The sequence below is a fragment of the Macaca mulatta genome, chromosome 20, assembly GCF_049350105.2.
Source record: "Macaca mulatta isolate MMU2019108-1 chromosome 20, T2T-MMU8v2.0, whole genome shotgun sequence".
Taxonomy (NCBI): Eukaryota; Metazoa; Chordata; class Mammalia; order Primates; family Cercopithecidae; genus Macaca; species Macaca mulatta.
The window spans coordinates 68460602-68482069 of record NC_133425.1 but is presented as its reverse complement, the minus strand read 5'-3'; the positions used below and the strand labels follow the sequence as shown (position 1 = coordinate 68482069).

The 21468-nt window shown below is 46.6% G+C and overlaps 1 protein-coding gene across 2 annotated transcripts in view; it reads left to right on the top strand.

Moving 5' to 3' along the window:
* Positions 1–8994, top strand: part of CALB2 (calbindin 2) — a 32444-nt gene extending 23450 nt beyond the window's left edge. Inside the window, exons 5-11 of one of the 2 annotated variants that reach the window (XM_028840673.2) lie at positions 827–883; positions 1500–1577; positions 2100–2155; positions 2471–2510; positions 3536–3589; positions 4333–4404; positions 8309–8994. In XM_028840673.2, coding sequence (XP_028696506.1) covers positions 827–883; positions 1500–1577; positions 2100–2155; positions 2471–2510; positions 3536–3589; positions 4333–4404; positions 8309–8425 — 474 coding nt within the window. In that variant the 3' untranslated portion in view covers positions 8426–8994. The remainder of the gene's footprint in view (positions 1–826; positions 884–1499; positions 1578–2099; positions 2156–2470; positions 2511–3535; positions 3590–4332; positions 4405–8308) is intronic. The other variant, XM_077984567.1, reaches the window with a different exon arrangement.
* The last annotated feature ends 12474 nt before the right edge of the window (positions 8995–21468 follow it).

Sequence of the window (21468 nt, the reverse complement as noted above, 5' to 3'; positions counted from 1 at the left end):
AGGAGGAGGAGGAGAGGGGGAGGAGGAGGGGGGGAGAAAGAAAAAAAGAAAGAAAGAAAAAGAAAAGAAAAGAAAGAAAGAAAGAAAAGAAAGAAAGAAAGAAAAAGAAAGAAAGAAAGAGAAAGAAAGAAAGAAAGAAAGAAAGAAAGAAAGAAAGAAAGAAAGAAAGAAAGAAAGAAAGAAAGAAAGAAAGAAAGAAAGAAAGAAGGGAAGGTGGGAAAGAGGGAAGGAAGAAAGAAAAAGGAAGGAAGGAAGGAAGGGAGGGAGGGAGGGAGGGAGGGAGGGAGGGAGGGAGGGGAAAAAATCTTAGTAATATGTGGCGCCAAACAGACCAAAGATTTAGGGGAACATGGTTCTCCAGGCATCTTTGCCACAGATGTGGGCAGTCCCCTCCCCTGCACCACTGCCCCTCCTGTGGCTCTCCCTCGTCTCCACCAGATGACTTGGTAAAAGGCAGAGATGTCACAGCAGTTGTATACAGGACCATTGAATGAGTTACTTATTGCTGTGTAATAAACTACCCCTAAAACTTAGCAGCCTGAAGCAACAAGCATTGATTACATCCCACTTTCTATGGTCAGGAATTTGGAAACAGCTTAGCCGCGTGGTTCTGGCTCAGGCGCTCATGAGATCACCGTCAAGATACTTCCCCTCATTTCCTTCTCTGTGACCTTGAAGGGTCTGGGCTACATCATCTCCATGTCTCCGTCCCCTTCCGATATTCTTGAAGATCAAGACCCTGGCTGGCCCATTAAAGGGGAATGGAAGGCAGGCAGGTAGATTTTGATACGTCTTTGCAAGGAGTTTGACATTCCCATTGTTGCAGGCTTGGCGGAAGTACGACACAGACAGGAGTGGCTACATCGAAGCCAATGAGCTCAAGGTAGGATGGGCCTTGGGGAGGGTGGGAGGCCAGAGTGGCGGTGGGCTTAAGGTACCTGGGGAGGGAGGAGATGTTGGATGAGGGGCATGGGTTTGCGGGCTGCTTAGGAATACTCAGACCTGGCACTGAATTGTTGAACTTGTTCAGAGAAGTCGGGAAATCGGTTACATAGAGCCGCCAGGCTGTAGAGTTCAACCAAACCCAGCTCTTCTGCACCTCCGTGCTCAGAACAGGTGTCCTCCAGGCAATTCCAGAAGATTGGCCTCTGGCTCCTACGTCCACTGCCAAATTCCTCTGACTATTAGCCAGTGATTCCCCAGGCACTGCTTAGCTCCATATACTGGGCTCCGAGGAGGCAGAGCCAATCTCTAGCACCTACTCTGTGGGGCAGGGTTGCACCACCAGCTAGTAAAGCCTTTGAAGTCACTCCCCAAGAGTTAAGAATTATGAGGGCCCTGAGTCATAGAACTGGTAGACCTGAAAACACACACACACACACACACACACACACACACACACACACACATTGAGAGACTGTCTGAATGAGCAAGTAAGGAAATGAATGAGGGACTGAATGCATGAGTCAGGAGTACTAAAGAGACCTTTTGTGTTGCAGGGATTCCTGTCAGACCTGCTGAAGAAGGCAAACCGGCCGTACGACGAGCCCAAGCTCCAGGAATACACCCAAACCATAGTGAGTGGACAGAAGTGTCCCTCTCCCCCAGGGTGCAGGACTTGGGCCCCAAGCCACTGGGGCTCTGGTGTGCAGGGTCTCTGAAGATTCTTCAGGCCCAGGGGAAGTGATTCACAGTGGCAGCTGGCAAAAAGGGATGCTAGTTCGTGGCTTCACATACCCTTTGAGGTCCTGGGTGTGAGCTGACTCATGGGCCAATGTGAGCGTCTGTCTCCATGGCAACCTCTGCAGCTCCAGGAGAGGATGATCTTGGAGAGAGTGGGCCTTTAGTGCCGGCCTGCTGTGCCCCAGCAGCCCCTGTCCCTGAGGAGGGGAAAGATGAGCAGTGAACGGGTCCCTGTGATCCCCCCATGGGACCCCCGTGACTGATTTAGGCCATGTTGGTCCTTGGCCCCCAGGGACCTCAGAGCAAGCATGAGCAGGTGCTACCTGTCCTCCTTGCTGTCCTCTCCAGTAGAAGGGGATGTCAGGTCAGAGAAATTCACAGCAAATAACCCAGGCACCTCTTTCTGTCCCCAACAGCTACGGATGTTTGACTTGAACGGGGATGGCAAATTGGGCCTCTCAGAGATGTCCCGGTAAGCACCTCACCCCCGGGGTGATACTGACTCCCACAGGTCATTCCTGTGCTACGATCCATCGCTGAGATCCATTGGTGGGAAAGTGACAGGTGCGGGTGTCAAGAAGCTCAAGACAAAGCGAGATAGAATTGTGACCGTCGACACCTCACCTTGTCTGTCTCCCTCATTTTTGACCTTCCCCCTGATTCCTTATTATGTATGAAGTGCTCAGAAATCATTTCTGTAACTGCAGGCACTGCCTCTGCCTTCCCCTCTCCCGCTTGCCCTTGCCTGTGCAGTCTCCTCACCTCTGCTCTAACATTTTCTCCCCAGACTCTTGCCTGTCCAGGAAAACTTCCTGCTTAAATTTCAGGTAAAACTTTGCTTTCCTTCCTTCCCCCTTCCCTCATCCCTCTGAGCCTGGCCCTGCACCCTCCTTCCCCCAATGCACCACACACTACACACTACACACACACCACACACACACAAAACACACCACACATACAACACACACAGATCACACACACAGACTACACACCACACACACACAAAACACACCACACACAACATACAACAGACCACACACACGCAGAACACACACACAACATACACATCACACACACACACCACACACATACACAGACACATCACACAGCACACAGAGACCACACACCACACACCACACCGACACAATACACATCACAGCACACACCACACACACCACACACACAACATACACATCACACACACACACCACACACATACACAGACACATCACACAGCACACAGAGACCACACACCACACACACCACACACAGACTATATATGACACACACACAACACCCAGACCACACAACACATACACAACACACACAGACCACACAGCACACACATATACAGACACCTCACGCACACATCACACGGAGACCACACACCACACACACCACATACTACACACACAACACACACAGACCACTTACCACACATACCACATACACATCACACACACAACACACACAGACCATGTACCACATACACACAACACACAGACCACACACCACACACACATACAAACATTACACACCACACACATACACAAACACCTCATGCACACACCACACAGAGACCACACACCACATACACACCACACACATTACAAACACACACACCACACAACACACACAACACACACACATCACACACACCACAGACACACACCACACAATTATAGACACCACACCACACATCACACACCACACATCACACATATACACAGACCACACGCACACCACAAACACTACACACACACCATACCACACACATGACACACACACCACACACATAAACACACACACCACTGCACTTCTGCTTCTGTCTTTAATACCCTGGTTCTTGCAGGGCATGAAGCTGACCTCAGAGGAGTTTAATGCGATCTTCACGTTTTACGACAAGGTAAGGGGGGAGTCGGCATGGGAGGGAAAATCATAAGCCCATCAGCCCGGCCAGAAGGCTCAGCTGCATCCACGGGAAGAGACAGCCTTCCAGGGGCTGCCCGGGCCGTGTGGTTTCTTCCTGCCGCATCTTCTGCTGTATTAGAAGGCAAATGTCATTCTCCACTGGTGGCCTATGGAGCCCAAGGGGTTGGTTTCTGCAGAATGCAGCCAAGGATCGTTGGGAGAAGAGGACTGTCCTTAGAACTAGGGTGTTACCACGCTGTCAGGAGCCAAAGGGAAGAGACACTCAAAACTGCCCTGGTGCCAGATCACAATTCTGCCCAGGGCCAGGTCTTTCTCTGGGAAGTTGGAAGTTGGATGACCTCCATACCCACCCCTTCCTTGGCTGTCCCCTGCCCACATGACTCCAGTGGTCTTCTTCATAACCAAAGTATTGGAGGTAAACTTTAAATAGCCCCCGGACTCAGGGAGTTAACCACATGCTTCTTGAACCTCACTTATATTTTCAATGCAGATGAAAAGCACCACAATGAAAGGCTACCCAAAGCTTGCGCCCACTGCCACCTTCCTGCCATGACTGGTCAAGGCAGAAGGGACGCATTATTTTGTCGTTACACGATCTGAACACCCCATTTTGCACAGAGTAATGGAGAGGCTAGACTCTTAGACATCCCTGCAATGGGTCGGGACAGTAGGGGCTCAGGCTTTAGAACTCTGGGTTGACTCTGCTCCCATCCCCAGGACGGAAGCGGCTACATTGACGAGCATGAGCTGGATGCCCTTTTGAAGGATCTGTATGAGAAAAACAAAAAGGTGAGCAGCTGGGCCTGAGGCCTGGCCACCGTCCCCAGGGCGCGGGAGAGGCTTCTGCGGGAGAAGAGGGGAGAGGTGCCTGGTTCTGCTCTCTGCTCCCCTCTGATCTGCCACAGCAAGGCAATAGCCATTCTGTGGGTTTGCTTTAGGTTTTTTAATTTCTGGTTGGTTGATTAATTGATGTTTCTCTTTAAAATTTAATTGCAGCAAAAAGCACAGGACAGAAAGCTTACCATCTTCACATTTTTAGTGTACAGTCCAGTGGCACTGAACACATTCATAATATTGCACATGCATGGCCACCTTCTCATCCTGTAATGCCAAAACCTGTACCCATTAAAAAATAACTCTTCATTCCCCTGTCCCCCATCTCCTGCCAACCACTCTACTTTCTGCCTCTGTAAATTTGACTGCTCTAGGTACCTCATGTAAAGAAACTCGTATAATCTTTCTGTGCCTATTTCACTTTGCATAATGTCCTTGCAGGCTGATCCATGTTGTGGCATGTGTCAGAATTCCCTTCCTTTTTAAAGCTGAATAATGCTGCATCGTATAAATATACCACATTTTGTTTACCCATTCTCCTCTGTGGATGCTTGGGTTGCACCCATCTGCTGACGGTTGTGGGGGATGCTGCTGTGAGGCCATGACAGTGTTGATGTGTGAAAGTGTTAGCCTGATTGCCAACCAAAAAAACACTTTCCACCGAGAGAGAGATTTTGGAAGACAGGGGCCAGTGAGAGGGGAAGGGCTAGTCTGGATTGATGAACTGCAGAATCAGGAGCTGGGGGAGGGGTTAAAAGGAGCTACTGAAGAGTTTGTTCCTCTCAAAGAAAAGGCAAAGAAGTGAACTCCATTATTTTGCCTGATGTTGCCTCCTGGGAATACCCTGGGAGACCCTCCCAGTGGGCTCAGTTTGGTCCCTGGGTGGAGGAGTCAGGTGGAACAGCAGCCAGGAGCCAAAACTTTGCACCTGTCTTCCTTCACCACCCGGAAAATGTCTTTCTCTGAGCAAATGGTTTTGCTGCTTTCTTTAATTAGATAATGAAAGCTCCACAATTCCTTGAGTTGTCTCACCACCTTGGCTGACAAGCAAGAGCTAACTTTAATGCTCAATTTCAGGAAAAAATTATCTGCAGCCTCTGAGTCTGTTTATTTCTCTTTCCAAGTGCTTTCTGATCTCTTTGTCTTAAATATCATCCTTCATTTGTTTCATCTTTTTTATTTAAATGTTACCTACAATTACTCTTGAAAAAGGCAGAAAATAAATGATAAGGAAGCAAATACTTCCCGGGAAGAAGGAAGCACTCACCAGGTGTTTGAACTCGGCCAACCTTTTTCTTGGCACTAAATTCTAGGAGAAAATTATGTGTGTGCCCTGATGTATCCAAGGAACGTTGGGCACCATAGTGGAAAATATCTTTACGTGTAATTGTATGAATGAGGCGTAGTTTGTCTTCATGAGACTCTGCCTTATACGTGAGGTGGATAAACCCTGAAGACATGCATTAAATCTCAGAGTGACCTGAATTTCCTGGTCATCAACTCACTAAGCTCTTCCTTGGTTCACACAAAGGACAGCTTGTGGTGCTGCACAGCTTGACTCCAGGTATGGAAACAAAAGATTCTGCTGTTGGGATTCAGAAGCCACTCTGAGGGTCAGAGAGCAACAATATTAACAAAGCTATTTACCTGAGAGCCTTCCACCTGTACCAAGTTTCAGATTTGGCGCCTGAGGATTGAGAGAGTCAATGAGTAGAAACGGACAGCTGCATGACTCTAAATCACAGCACCTGTGCTGGAAAGGAAGGGCCCTTTTTTGTAAACCCACATAGATGCACGCATTCCATTTGGATGGTGCCTGCATGGAGTGTGATAAGCGTTTCTGAGCAGATTAATGTTTGAGGCACCTGGAGGGGACAAGCTGATGGGATTGAACTTCAGTAGTTCTTAGCACTCCTGAGGCCGTGGCAACTTGCTAGAGCCTTCCCCAGGTTTAAGTGAAACTTACAGGAAGTAAAGCAACCCCTCCTGCCATGCTGCTAAGTCTCTCGCTGTCACAGTTCACTGTGGAAGTTGTCCCAAGCTTGGGGTTGATAGATGAGGTCCCTTCCTTGGCTCCTGATTAAGTGGCAGATATCTCAGGTGCACACCAGTGTTACGTGACATTTCCAAGAACATCACAACTTAGGGAAAATGCCTCTCAAAGCTAGACATGCTTGCAAAGTGCCCTCGGGTTTTCAAACCAGAAATTAATGGCATAAAAAGAGAAGTCCTGGCACAATGGGAAAAAAAGACTGGCCTTCAAGCCCTGAGAAAGAGGTGACAGAATAGTGCACAGTGAATCATTAGACTTCAGGGCTCATGATTAGATTACAGATATTCATGAGCATGACTGTACCTCACTTTTCTTATTAGCAGGATGGAGATAATGACCCATCAGCCTAGAAGGGAAAAAAAATTAAGTATCTGCCAACATTTTCAGTACAAAAGAATAAAAGTAAGAAGAACTGGGTGTAGTGGCACCCACCTATAGTCCTAGCTGCTTGGGAGGCTGAGGCAAAAGGATCACTTGAGCCCAGGAAGTCAAGGATGTGGTGAGCTGTGATCACAGCATTGCATTCCAGCCTGGGTGACAACAGGAAGACCTTGTCTGAAAAAAAAAATAAATAAATAAAAAAGTAAATAAAAAGGGACGGAGTGGGGGAGGAGAAGTAAAGAAGGAAAGAAAGAAAAGGTTGTTTACGTGATTTTCCAGTGTTGATGATGACCTTGCTATATTTCAGACCCATTGGTTATTTGTATCCGAAGCAATGATTGTAAAGCATGGATTTAACATCAGGTATATCAGGTGTTGGTATTTAATATGGGTCTCCATTTATATGAGACAATGGGCATATGTTCATGGTTCACCTGTCTCATTGGCCACTAAACACCACAAGAAGCCAGTGAACAAGAAGGAGGCTAGCAAGCTTTATTGTTGGAGAAGCTGGGATTTAGAATTTGTCGCTTAAATAGTGGCTGGGTGCAGTGGTTCACACCTGTAATCATAGCACTTTGGGAGGTGGAGGCGGGAGGATCTCCCGAGGTCAGGAGTTTGAAACTAGCCTGGCCAACATGGCGAAATCTCATCTCCACTAAAAAAAAAACAAAACAAAACAAAAAAAAAAAGAAAAGAAAAGAAAAGAAAAGAAAATGGAAACATTAGCTGGGCATGGTGGCAGGTGCCTGTAATCCCAGCTACTCGGGAGGCTGAGGCAGGAGAATCTCTTGAACCTGGGAGGCAGAGGTTGCAGTGAGCCAAGATCGCGTCACTTCGCTCCAGTCTGGGCTACAGAGGAAGACTCTGTCTCAAAAAAAAAAAAAAAAGAATTCCTTGCTTAAATAGATGAGACTTAGGAAAGAGTACTCCAGGAGGCTGGAAGGCAAGACCAGGGAGCTTTCCTGGCATTCTCTTCATCACCAGCAGGGAGCCAGATTGGCCTTGAGTTAACAAAGGCCCAATGAGGTCGAGGAATATATACAAGTTATATGTAGATCATGACTGTCACAATAACTACCTTTTATTTTTCAAGTGCTTGCTGATGTGGCTTATATTCATTCCCTCATAGAATCATCGCAACACCTCAATGAGGCATGAACTTTTAGTGTACCCATTTTACAGGTGAGGCAGCTGAGTCTCAGGAAGGTTGACTACCTTCCCCAAAGCAGTGCAGCCAGTTAGTGAACGAGAGGCTTTAACCTCCGTCTGTCTAACTCCAAAATCTGTGCTTTGCATTCATCTAAGCCACTTATCCTGGGATGAGATGAGGGAAAGTTGCAGGCTTTTGTGAATGTGGATGTGGGCTCCTTGGGTCGGGGCCATCCCCTGAACCTGCTCTTACCCTCTCCCTGTATCTCCTAGGAAATGAATATTCAACAGCTCACCAACTACAGAAAGAGCGTCATGTCCTTGGCAGAGGCAGGGAAGCTGTACCGCAAGGACCTGGAGATTGTGCTCTGCAGCGAGCCCCCCATGTAAAGTGGGGATGGGGGCTGCTTCTCCACCTCCCCCAAACCCTGCTCCTGCTGCCCTGATGCCTCTACCCAGACCCAGAGACCATGAGCGCCCCACCCCCACCCCTGCAGCCTGCACACACCTGCCTGCAGAGCAGGAAAGGAGAGATGGAGGATGGGCTGCTGGGGGGCCATCCTGAGCCCCCTGCACCCACCCCTGCCCAGGCAGACTACTCTGCCTCAGTGGATCACACACACGGAAGGTGATGGACATGGGTGGAGGATCCCTAATTCTCTTCGCTGTGATGCATGAGCTCCCTCGCTGTGTGATTTAGGCTTCTATGTCCAACAGAGTGGACTCTTCCCTCTCGCTCCCCTCTGCCAGTCCCCCATGCCACCACCCACCCCAAACTTCCAGGTTCCATCCGCCACCTTGCTAATGGTGTAGCTGTCCTCTCAGAACGCCTGTGTGTGGAGGGCACCCGCCCTTTCCTTGCCTTTTTACTTGGCGTGCTCCTTTTCTCTTTGGGTTTCTTGTTTACCAAAGAAGAGTTTACAGACAATAAAATGGAAAGGTTCTGCTGTGGAAGCTTACCCAGTCCTGTCTCGTGGTCAGCTTCTCTCTGCAGCTAGCAGCTCTGCTTGACAAAGGGAAGGCCTATTCTCACATGGGTGGAGGAGGGTAATGGGACCCACCTAAGTGGGGCATAGGACCCTCAAGACTCTAGGGCTTTCACTCACCATTCATTGCCTGTCTCTTCACCAACCTGAGTCACTTCTTTGTTTCATGTTTGTTTCTGTATCTCTGAGATTATAACATAGCTTACAAGTTCATGGAAGTCTTACTACGGGTGGTATTAGTATTGTGCTCAACAGTTGACCTGGAGTATCTTTCTTAATCCTTTGAGAGAGGTGCTGTGATTGTCTCCACTGTCCAGGCAAGAAAACTGAAGATTAAAAAGGTTTTGGGCCTGGCGTGGTGGTTCATGCCTGTAATCCCAACACTTTGGGCGGCCAAGGTGGGCGAATCACCTGAGGTCAAGAGTTCAAGACCAGTTTGGCCAACATGGTGAATCTCCATCTCTACTAAAAATACAAAAATTAGGCCGGGTGTGGTGGCTCACACCTGTAATCCCAGCACTTTGGGAGGCTGAGGCGGGCGGATCACAAGGTCAGGCGATGGAGACCATCCTGGCTAACACAGTGAAACCCCGTCTCTACTAAAAATACAAAAAATTAGCCGGGCGTGGTGGCAGGTGCCTGTAGTCCCAGCTACTCAGGAGGCTGAGGCAGGAGAATAGCGTGAACCCGGGAGGCGGAGCTTGCAGCGAGCCGAGATCATGCCACTGCGCTCCAGCCTGGGCAACAGAGTGAGACTCTGTCTCAAAAGAAAAAAAAAAAAATTAGCCAGATGTGGTGGTGCACACTTGTAATCCCAGCTACCTGGGAGGCTGAGGCATGAGAATCACTTGAACCTGGGAGGCAGAGGTTGCAGTGAGCCAAGATTGCACCACTGCCCTGCAGCCTGGGCAACAGACTGAGACTCTGTCTCAAAAAGTAATTTAAAAAAATAGATAAGTAAGTCAATATATAAATAAAAAGGTTTAGTAACGAACCCTGGCCAGTTGGGGCAGAGCCAGGGTATGACTCCAGCAGATTGGATCCACTTTATACCAATGGGGTCCCTACCACTGGGACTAGGTGATTTCCACCAAGCAGGAAGGACCTCCAGCCAGAAGCTCTAGACCACCAGAACTTAACTTCTCCTCCTCGAAGTGCAAGTTACCCAACACCCGATCCCATGCCTCTTGGTGTAGGGCCAGCTTGGGTCCACAGAGCTCTTAGATCCTAGAATAGAGAGATGACTGATTTTTTTTTTCATGCTGTCACATATTGATTGTCTACAAGACATATTTTAACAACACTACCTCATTTAATCCCACAACAGTCCTACAAGATGGATACTATTTTCAGATAAAGAAACTAAGGCTCAAAGACATTAGGGGATGGGGTCAGGGGAAATTAGGGACTCAAATTTATTTGCCTCCCTCATGTCTCAGGGCCCCACACTTCCCCCACTGGCATCCTTACCTTGGGGTAGGAGCTTTGCCTCTGCAAACTTGCAGCCCTTGTCAGTTCAGCCATATCTGCCCTTGGACCACAGGAGATGAAGAACTCCTTCCAGGTCATCCTAGAGGTCTTCTTAATCTTCATGTATGCTCTTAATTGTATATTTGTAGTTTTAAAAATTCTCAGTTGGTCAAGGTGGCTCACATCTGTAATCCCAGCACTTTGGGAGACCAAGGCAGGTGGAGGGCTTGAGCTCAGGAGTTCGAGAACAGCCTGGGCAACACAGTGAAACCCCATCCCTACAAAATATACAAAAAATCAGCTGGGCATGATGGCATGCAAATGTGCTCCCAGCTACTCGGGAGGCTGAGAGTGGGAGGATTGCTTGACCTGGGAGGTCGAGGCACTGCAGTGAGTCAAGATCACGCCATTGTACTCAGCCTGGGTGACAGAGTGAGACCCTGTTTCAAAAAATAATATTTTTCCTTATGTGTACTCTCTAGAGCCACAAGAATGATCCAGATGACCCCACAATCTTTAAATTCCTTTTGGTTGCCATAGGAACTAAGTACCACAACCATTTGAAGCACCATTTGAAACCTCAGTGCTTTACCCTCTACCCACCTATTTTCCCTGTCCCTACCAGTAGTCATTTGAGGATTTGTGATGACACCACCTGTGATGAAGAATCCATGTTCTCTTTCCCTCTGACAAAGAGGCCATCCCTGTCTTTCTTGAGTGATTTATCAACCCAACCCCAGAATATCCAGATCCTGTTTCCTAGGGCCATCTCCAGTACCAGTTACTAATTCAGCGTAGATCCCCATAGGAAACAGACTTCACCTTCCAATCATACTCAAGGAGGATTTGTTCACAAACAGCTTTTATATACATGTGGGTGAAATATAAGGGACTCATAAGGGATAGTGGTGAACCAGGGACTAGTGACAGGGAAGTTGCTGTCACTACACTTAGGCCCAAAGGAATGAGAGGAACCCAGAAAGGAAGAGTCATCCAGGGAATATCACACGTTCTGTTCAAGCACACAGCCAAGCCCAGGTTAGCCCTTATGGAGCAAACACATGCCCCCTCCTCCCTGCTTCCTTCCCATCTCCTTCTAGGGTTCCACATTGCCTGAAGCCAGAGGGCAAGGAGCCTACTAATGGAGTCCACACAGGCCAGCCTCAAGGACAGAAAACAAGCAGGGAAGGGTGGGGAGTGATGAAGAGGGTCAGTGAGGACACACCCAACATACTCAGAAGCTAGAGACACCAGTTGGCACTGAATATGTGAACCTGAAGTTCTGGAAGATGTCAGGGCTAGAAATATGAATTTGTAAAACATCGGTGCAAAGATGGGTTGTAAGGTGGTGGGAATGGCATGAGATTCCCCCAGGAGATACTAGAAAGGACGTCTGAGATAGGATCTCTGGGTCCTCCCATAGTGAGAGCTCTGGAAGGGAAAAGGGCATGGCCAGGCAGGCAGAGAGAAACCAGGAGGATATGGTTTCCTGAAAGACAAGTGAAAAGTGGTGTCTGAAAAATGAGGTAAGTGATCAAAGGTATCAGATACTGCTGAGATGTATGAGGGCTGAGATTTCAAAGCCTAGTTGTCTCCTTATCCAAGTCCTCCAAAAAGATAATGGGAACTCCTAGAGGTGGGGCCTGTATTTTTTGAGCAGTACATGGCCACAAGAGTGCACAAATGAATGAATGAGTGACTCCACCATCAGGGAAAGAGGGTGGGTGAACTTTAGAAACCCTTTAGGGAATGATAAAATAATAACAACTCCAAGAACCTCGGGACATGAGCTAGTCAGAATGTTACCTTTGCAGTAGTCAGGCCTTTGGAAAGTGACAGAAATCCAGGTGCAACTGGCTCAGGCAAAACAGAGAATTAGTGGATAGAAGCTGGACTATCTCATATGTCTGGAAGGGCCTCCTGGACAACCTGAGCTGGGAACTCACATACTGCCACGACTCTTCTCTCTCTTGTTTCTGCTTTGCTGTAACTGATGGCTTTATTTTCTCAAACTGATGTCTTCCATATGGCAGGAAACATGACCTTAGCTGGCTATATCCCCACCATCTAGAACGATGCCAAGCACACAGTAGGTGCTCAATAAATATTTGTCACATGAATTCATTGGCTCCAAGCTACACATCTGGCAAAGGACTGTTTCTCTTCCCTTAGTTCTAGTTCAAAATGCCACGGAGGAGGAGCTCTAATTGACCCACCTTTGGTCACATGTTCACCTCCGACCAATCACCCATGGCCAGCAGGTGGGGTGATCCTCTTAGAATCAGACATGTGGTACAGGGGATGGGAATTTCAAAGAGTAGATGAGTGATCCAGTCCCCAGCAGGGAACAGTGGTCACCCAACAAATCCCCATTTTACAAATGAAAAGAATCGAGGCCATAAAGTTTAAGTATCTCTCCCCAGATCACAAGACCACCCAGAAGGAAAGAGCTGTGCAGAGAATGCCACACGTTTAGCTCAAGCACCAGAGTCCAGGTCTTCTTCACTCTTGGCCCGCTAACAGTAGGAAAGGATTGAAGGAGGAAAGGGCAAGACAATAGGAATTCACATGTTAGAACTTGAAAACTCGGGGGAAGGGATGTTGGATGCATATGGAAGATGGGTGCATATGTCAACACGTGGACATGTATGTAAGTGAACCTGCAGGAGGGAACAGGATGCCTATGTCAACATGTTGGCATGTATGTAAGTGAACCTGCAAGAAAGGACCAGATGCATATGTCAATACATGCGCATGTACGTAAATGAACCTGCAAGAGGGCCCGGGATGCATATGTCAATGTGTGCACAGGTACACAAGTAGCCAACAAGGGGTCTGGCAGACCACTCAGGACTGATGGTGGATGTGGAGGGGGCACGGGATTGGGCGTGATACATACAGTGAGACTGAAACTTCATCCAGAAGAAACCCTTCTTCCCAAGGCATATTTGTGTCCTGTTGGAGTCATAACAAATTAGAAACTTCTCAGCCCTCCTTATTCTAGTTCTGGGTAAGGGTGAAGAGAGAAACAGAGGGAACGGGGCTGTGTTTTGACTCTTGTGGGCCCTGGGCAATTTTGCTTTGGTGAACACCTTTCTCCATAAAAAGTATTGTAAAATATACTGCATGACTGAATTGGTATAAGGATGAATATGTTGATATTCTGTGCTAAAACATTTTATTCAACCTAAGATGTCATCTTTCCTCAGCTTTTAAAAAGAAATTAGGACGTTTTTGTGTGTTCCTTAAAGTGGCCTGGGTGCTGAGCACGGCACTGACTAGATCTGATGGAGAAGACAGACCGGAGAGGGAGTGGCCATTACATTTTCGGGTGGGCTTTGGGTCAGGAGCCACACACACATATAGGCAGGGACTCTTGTTATGAAGGTATAGTGGCGAGATGTCGTTCCTAGCTAAAGCCAGGAAGAACATGTGGGGTGAAGGTGTCTCCAAGTGTCCTATCAGGAAAACTGCTCAGGAAATAGAAAATGGCCCAGCACAGAGAACCATGGACTCCCCAACAGGGCTGCTCTTCTGATGATCAAAGTATTTTGGACCTTGACTTCATACCCTGTTTTGTTTTGTTTCAGGGTAATTGATGGCTAAAAGTTGAGCAGGTAAAAGCATACACACAAAATATTAAGAGACCAATACACAGTGATACCTTTAGAACAGGTTTTGGGGTCACATACCCTGTGTCGGGTTCTCTCCTAAGCATATTCCTGGGGTTGGCTAGCTTGATCCTCATACCAGCCCTGTGGGAAAGGTACTACTATTGTCTTCTCTTTATAGAAACAGTGGCACAGATCAGCAAAGCAACTTACCTAAAGTAACACAGCAAGTCAGTGGTAGAGTAAGAATGCAACCAGAGGTAGTTCGATCCCATGTCTCGTGTTCACAGTGGCTGTACTTTTCAGTGCAGGGGCTGAATAAATAGTAGAGAGTGTTCATTCACCTCAGATATTTATTGAACATCTGCTATGATCTAGGCCCCAGGCTAGATGCTAGGGACACAGTAGTGAAGGCGACAATCTCTGGCTGCTGGAAGCTTAAAGACTGAGAAGAGGAAACCAGAAACGCAGTGTGATGATACTAGTGGGTCCAAAGAAAGCCCAGGAAGAGACCCCTCACCTAGATTTGGAGTAGGACTGAAGTCTGGACAAGGTGATGAATAAACAGAGACCTGGAAGTAATGTAGGATTTGGTCGGGAGAAGGGGTAAAAGCAAAGAAAACCATCTCAGGCAGTGATACGGTTTGGCTATGTTGCCACCCAAATCTCATCTTGAATTGTGGTTCCTGTAATCCCCATGTGTCGTGGGAGGGACCCAGCGGGAGGGAACTGAATCATGGGAGCGGTCACCCTCATGCTGTTCTCATGATAGGGAGTTCTCACAAGATCTGATGTTTTATAAGGGGCTTTTTCCCCTTTTGCTCAGCACTTCTCCTTGATTCTGCCATGTGAAGAAGGACAGGTTTGCTTCCCCTTCCGCCATGATCGTAAGTTTCCTGAGGCCTCCCCAGCCACGATAAACTGTGAGTCAATTAAACCTCTTTCTATTATAAATTACCCAGTCTCTCAGGTATGTCTTTACTAGCAGCGTGAGAACAGACTAATACAAGCAGGAAAAAAAAATAGCATCAACAGTGGCACCAAGGCCAGAGGTGGCCTGGCTCATGTCAGGCAACTGCAAGCTGCTCAACCCAGAGGAAGCTCAGAGGGAGAAGCAAGAAATAAAACTCAAAGGGTAGCCAGGACCAGCTCATGAAGGGCCCTGCAGGCCTGCTGGGTCTTTGGACTTTACTCTTTCCCCAGCCTGCAGCGTGGCTCCTTTTCCCCTTCCAGGCTTGGCTCAAATGTCACCTCTCTCGTTGAAACCTGATTAGGCTGCAGTCTTCCACCACCCCCTACACTCTACAACCTCCCCCATCATATTTTTCTCCATAGGACGTTGACCATGTGAGACAGGTTTTGGCGGCTCCGCCAGTAGAAGCCCACAAGGGATTGCTGACTCATGTATTGCTCTTCCTGCCTACATCCACTGAACCCACACACCTAGGGGTACCTGCCCCTTTCAGGGCTCCTCCTCACCGAGTACCCCTCTCCTCCTCAGAACAGTCAAGTCTCAGGGGCCAAACAAGCTGTGGAGGGCTGAATAATCCCCACCAAAGCTGTGTCCTAATCCCGGGGCGTGGTGAATATGTGATCTCACATGGCAAAAGGGAATTAAGGTTGCTAATAAGATGACTGTAAAATAGGGGGTTATCCTGGCTTGTTTGGGTGGGCCAATGTAATCACAGGGGCCCTTCTGTGTGAGGGAAGGAGGCAGAATTGTCAGGGTCAGAGTGACACGATGGAAGAAACCCTCCACTGGCCATAACAGGCTTTGAAGATGGAAGAGGTGGTGTCTAGAAGCTGGGAAAGGCAGGGAAGGAGACTCTGCCCTGGAGCCTCGGGAAGGAACACAGCCCTGCCAAGACCTTGATTTCAGCCAAGTGAGATCCAGTTTGGACTTCTGACCTCCGGATCAGAAGATGCTGCCTCGACTTCTGGGTGTATGTTCTGTGGCTGCCCCAGGGCTCACAGGAACTCAGGTACTTCCACGTTTGGAAGTCCTTTAGACAAGGTGCCTACCAGGTACGCTCTTTCCTGCTTAGCGAGCGTGAATCCTCTGAACTGTATGCCAAGGAGCAGCTGTGCTGAGCTGACCTGCACATACCAATCCCACAGTGGGGCAGATGGGGGCTCCAGAGACTGCCCAGAGGCCTGGCTCAGTGTGCTCCGTCCTCCCCACATCTGTCCTTAGTTTCCACTCAGAGACCACAGTGGGCTGTGGGAAAATGGCCAGACATCTCTTTTCGGATCTCAAGTCCCCCATCTGTAGAATGGGGAGCTTGGTACAGATAGCGTCAAAGTGTCCTTCAGAATCTTACTTCCTAGGCCATGCACCGTGGCTCACACCTGTAATCCCAGCACTTTGGGAGTCCAAGGCAGTGGATCACCCGAGGTCAGGAGTTCGAGACCAGCCTGGCCAACATGGTGAAATCCTGTCTCTACTAAAAATACAAAAAATTAGCCGGGTGTGGTGCCTCGTCCCTGTAGTCCCAGCTACTCAGGAGGCTGAAACAGGAGGATCACTTGAGCCTGGGAGGCAGAGGCTGCAGTGAGCTGAGATCATGCCACTACACTCCAGCCTGGGCAATAGAGCGAGACTCTGTCTCAAAAAAAAAAAAAAAGAAAGAAAGAAAGAAAAGAAAGAAAGAAAAGAAAAAAAAAGAATCTTACTTCCTAACCCTTTGATGAAGAAGATAAACAAGTGGCAAACAAACACATAAAATACGATGAACATCATTAGCCACTAGGGAAATGCAAATTAAAACCACAATGAGATACCCCTGCACACCAGCCAGAGCCAAGTCTCATTTTAAAATGTCGTATTGCAGTATATAAAAGTAGAGTCCACTAAATTGTGATGGGTTACAGGGAGCCAAAGAAGAGAAAAGGTTTCCTCTTAGAGCCTGAAGATAGAACATTGAAATAACATTAACAAGAGTTTAAAGAAATAACTACGATGAAATTCCCACAGCACCTCATGCAGTCCCATGAAATAAATTCTTGTTCCACTGGATCTTGGATCCGCATTCTCTGCTTTCATGAAGTCATCTGCTTGTGGATTAAAAAAGAGTCTTAGAAATCCTGACTCAGTCCACTGTTATAATCTGAGAGCTGCTTAAGTGATGTCAGTTCAGACGCCTGTGCTCACGAGTCTATAAAATGCAGACAATTGGAAGTATCTGGTCCAATCATTTACCACCGGCTCTAAAACTGTTCTTTGTCGTTGATGACACCAACTGCAGCCTGTAGTTTAGAGCAGAACCTTCAAGCAAGCATCAGAGAAAAACAAACACAACCTGTAGATGACAGAGACTTCACAGCTGTGGTTAGTTTATTACCATAACCAATAATGTCAGAATGGAGGAGAGTAAACTTCTCTCTTAGGTCGTATCCATCAGTAACCAAGGAGGCAAGCTCATGAAACCAGAGCAGATTTTACTAAAATGTAATACATTTCATAGTTTCTTTCCAAAATCAGGTATAATAAAACAACATCAATAAAATTCACTTTCCAAATTTTGTCCTTCACCATGCCCTTTCATATTCTAAAACAAACTGACAATTAGGACAGGAATGCTGTGAGGTTGAAACAATTTTCATAATAATGCCAAAATGTTACTTATGTTACCATGCAATGGGCCCATCACTGCTATTTTCAAACGAATTCTTTTAAACTGCTTCACAACAGTCTGGATCTGTGTTTTTCCTGAGGGTGAAGTTCTGGGCAGCGAGGGCATTGACAAATCGCCAGGGACTTCCCATAAAACACACATATTCTAAAATATTTAATAATTCATTAATAACATTTTGTCTATATAACTTTAACCTGGGGAAGGCTGAGCATCTCTTCCAATCTGACAATTCTTCTCATGTAAATCTTATAATAGGAACACAATCAAACAAACCTAGCGTCTTTCTTTTTATAAGGTGGAAGAACAAATCTCTGCAATTTTCCAAGGCTCCTCTGGGAAATTATTGTAGGTGTAAAAGATCTCCCGAAAATTCCTTTTCATTTTTTTTCCCTGTCTAATTTCGCAGGGTAACATCTAAAGAGTTGTCAGAGATTTAGATGCTTGATTAACACATGCTCATGGGTGGCTGAGAAACAATCTTTGGCGACTCAATTAAGTGATAAGAAAGCATTTAAAAATAAACAGACCCAAGAGTATTGAAGAGACATACATCCCCATAAAAACTCGCACACAAATGTTCCTAGCATCACTCATGATAGTTAAAAGTGGGAGCAATCCAAATGCTTATCACCTGATGACTGGAGAAACACAATGTGGTATACCCATACAATGGAGTGTCAATCAGCCCTAAGCGGAACAAAGCCCTGATACATGCTCCAACATGGATGGACCTTGAAAGCATTACGCTAAGTGAAAGAAGCCAGACATAAAAGGCCACGTATTGTACAATTCCATTTCTACAAAATGGCCAGAATGGGAAAATCCATAGAAACAGAAAGTAGATCAGGGACTGTCAAGGGGTTAGGGGTAGCGAGAGAGTAACAGGAAGCGTGTGCTAATGAGCATGGGCTTTCCTTCTGTAATGTTCTAGAAGTAAATGGTGGTGGTGTTTGCAAAGCCTAACAATATCCTAAAAACCATTGACCTGTACTCTTTAAAAAGGCAAACAAGATCTCAATTTCTTAAAAAGCCTATGCACACATGAATTGCAAAATAAATAAGTAAAATAAAGAAAGAAGCATACATACAGCTTGTTCATGAGTGAGGACTTTTTGTTGTGCCCTATTCTAGGGCATTACAAATTAAACATAAAACACTATCAAGTATTCTGGTATGACACAGAATCTTTGCTATCCAGAACAACCTTTCCTGTTCTAGGCAGTGGTATCCATCAGCAACCAAGGAGGCAAACTCATGAAACTAGGGCAGATTTTACTAAAATGTAATACATTTCATACTTTCTTTCCAGAATCAGGTATTATAAAACAACATGAATAAAATTCACTTTCCAAATTTTGTCCTTCACGGTGCCCTTTCACATTCTAAAACAAACTGACACTTAACTAGCACATGAATTCTACAAGGTCAAAACAATTTTCATAATAATGCCAAAATGTTACTTACATTAACGTGCAATGAGTCCATCACTGCTATTTTCAGACAAATTCTTTTAAGTGTCTTCTTTCCATTTCTAATGCAGTAAACATCAATAGCATTAGCCCACATAAACAGAAGCTCTTTGGGAAATCTCAGTAAGTTTTAAGACCGTAGAAAGGAAGGTCATACCTTAAAACGTAGCATTGATTGAGAAAGGAAGGAGGAGAAGAAATGGCAGGATGATACCATCTATGTGAATTAAAAGTGCCTACACACAAAACAGCCACAGTGCTTTGTTAGAGCATTTTTCTAAAGGCACCCAAGACAAAGCAGAATGATGCCTGCAGTGGGAGAGGGAGGCCTAGGAGTGAGAAATCTCATTCAAAGGCAATAAAACAAGAGGGGGACCTCACAGAGACCCCCTGATCATGGCCTACCATGCACTGTGGAGTGTGCTAACTCACCCTCTGCACCAGAGGCTTCCGCCCTCCCTCCCACAGAACAACAGCCCCCTGATCCTCCGCCCTGCTGCAGCTGCAGTTCCCCAGGACAGAGCTGTAAGAAGTGTGGCAAGCACCAACCCCACAAAGTGGCACAGAACAAGAAGGGCAAGGATGCTGTGTATGCGCGGGGAACGTGGCATCATGACAGGAAGCAGAGCGGCAATCTTGGGCTAAGTACTCAGGAGGCTGAGGCATGAGAATTGCTTAAGCCCAGCAGGTGGAGGTTACAGTGAGCCGAGATCGCGCCAATGCACTCCAGCCTGGGTGGCAGAGTGAGACTCCACCTCAATAAATAAAAAATATAAATAAATAAATATAAAAAGTCCATCACTGCCTCTGAGATTTGACATGCCACCTTTATCGTATACTAAATTCCCATTTGTACTTAGGTCTATTCTGTACTTTCTTTCCTATTCCATTGGTCTGTCTGCCTGTTCATGTGGCCAATGCCACACTGTTCTAATTACAGAGGCTTTATAGTTTGTTTTAATAGCCCATAGGGCTAGGCCCCCACTTTGTGTCAGTTTTTCCCTGGCTATTCCAGCATGTTTATTTTCCATAGAAACTTTAGTATCAACTTACCAACTCCATGAAACAAAGCTTGTTAGTATTTTTATAAGAATGGCATTCAATTTATAAATCAACTTGGAGGGAATGGGCATCTTGATCATGAGTTGTGATAGCCAAAAACAAGGGATGTCTTCCCACTCCACACGCTTTTGTGTCTTCCAGAAGTGTTGTAAAATTTTCCTTTTATAGATTTTGCACATTTAAGTTTATCTCTATTTAATCTTCTTTGTTGCTATTATACATGGGCTTTTCTTAAGTCCTCTAACCTAAGTATTGTTTGTGTATATCAACGCCATTGATTTCTGTAAGCTGATTTTCCAGAAAAAGGCTAAAACTACAAAGGAGATGGTGCCAAGGCTTGAGCGCTGAGCCCAGCTGCAGATCTAAGACAATGCTGGCTATGAGGACATGCCAGCATCTTGAACTGGGAGGAGATAAGAAGAGAAAAGGCCAAGTGATTCAGTTCTAAATTTATCTTTTGTTTTATTATGAAGACAATAAAATCTTGAGGTTATGTTCACTTCAAAGAAAAGAAATGTATGATGAATTAATTACACTGTAAATAAATCCTTTTTTGTGGGTGAGTAGCAGGCATTCCTCAGTTATCCCAGTGGGAACCAGGGGAATATAACGGGCCTGAAATCTGGCAGCTCTGGAAGCCGCTCCTACTTCATAGCAGAGGGTCTTGAGAATAACTGGACCCACTCCATACCAGGTGGTGAGGAGAGAGGGCTCAGCCAGGCCAGGAGAGATCCTCCAGCTCTAAGTGGCCGCAAGTCAGTGATCAGTGACAATCAGTAATCAGCCACTGCCTTCCCGTGCTAGGCACCTTCTGTCCACTCTATAATATAACCTCCCTTCAGCAGCCCATGAAATAGATTCAGGTATGATCACCATTTTATGGGAGCAGAGAGGTTAAGATACTTGTCGAAGGTCTCACAGCCAAGCATGGCAGACCTGGGGATGAATAGATCACTCCAGCAACTGCGCACAGTTGTTTCCAGGACTAACCCCATCATTTCATAGAGAAGAAACAAGCCCAGAGAGGGAAGAGACATTCTCAAAGTCACACAGCCAGTCCAGGTCTCCTACGCAGCGCCCTTTGCATCCACGGTCATATCTTGGGGTGTAAGATGCAATGCAAGGCTTCCCCCTGGAGGAAGGGCCGGAAATTGCAGACAGCCCAACCAGAGGCCCTGGGCAGCTTCACTCTGCGTGGTG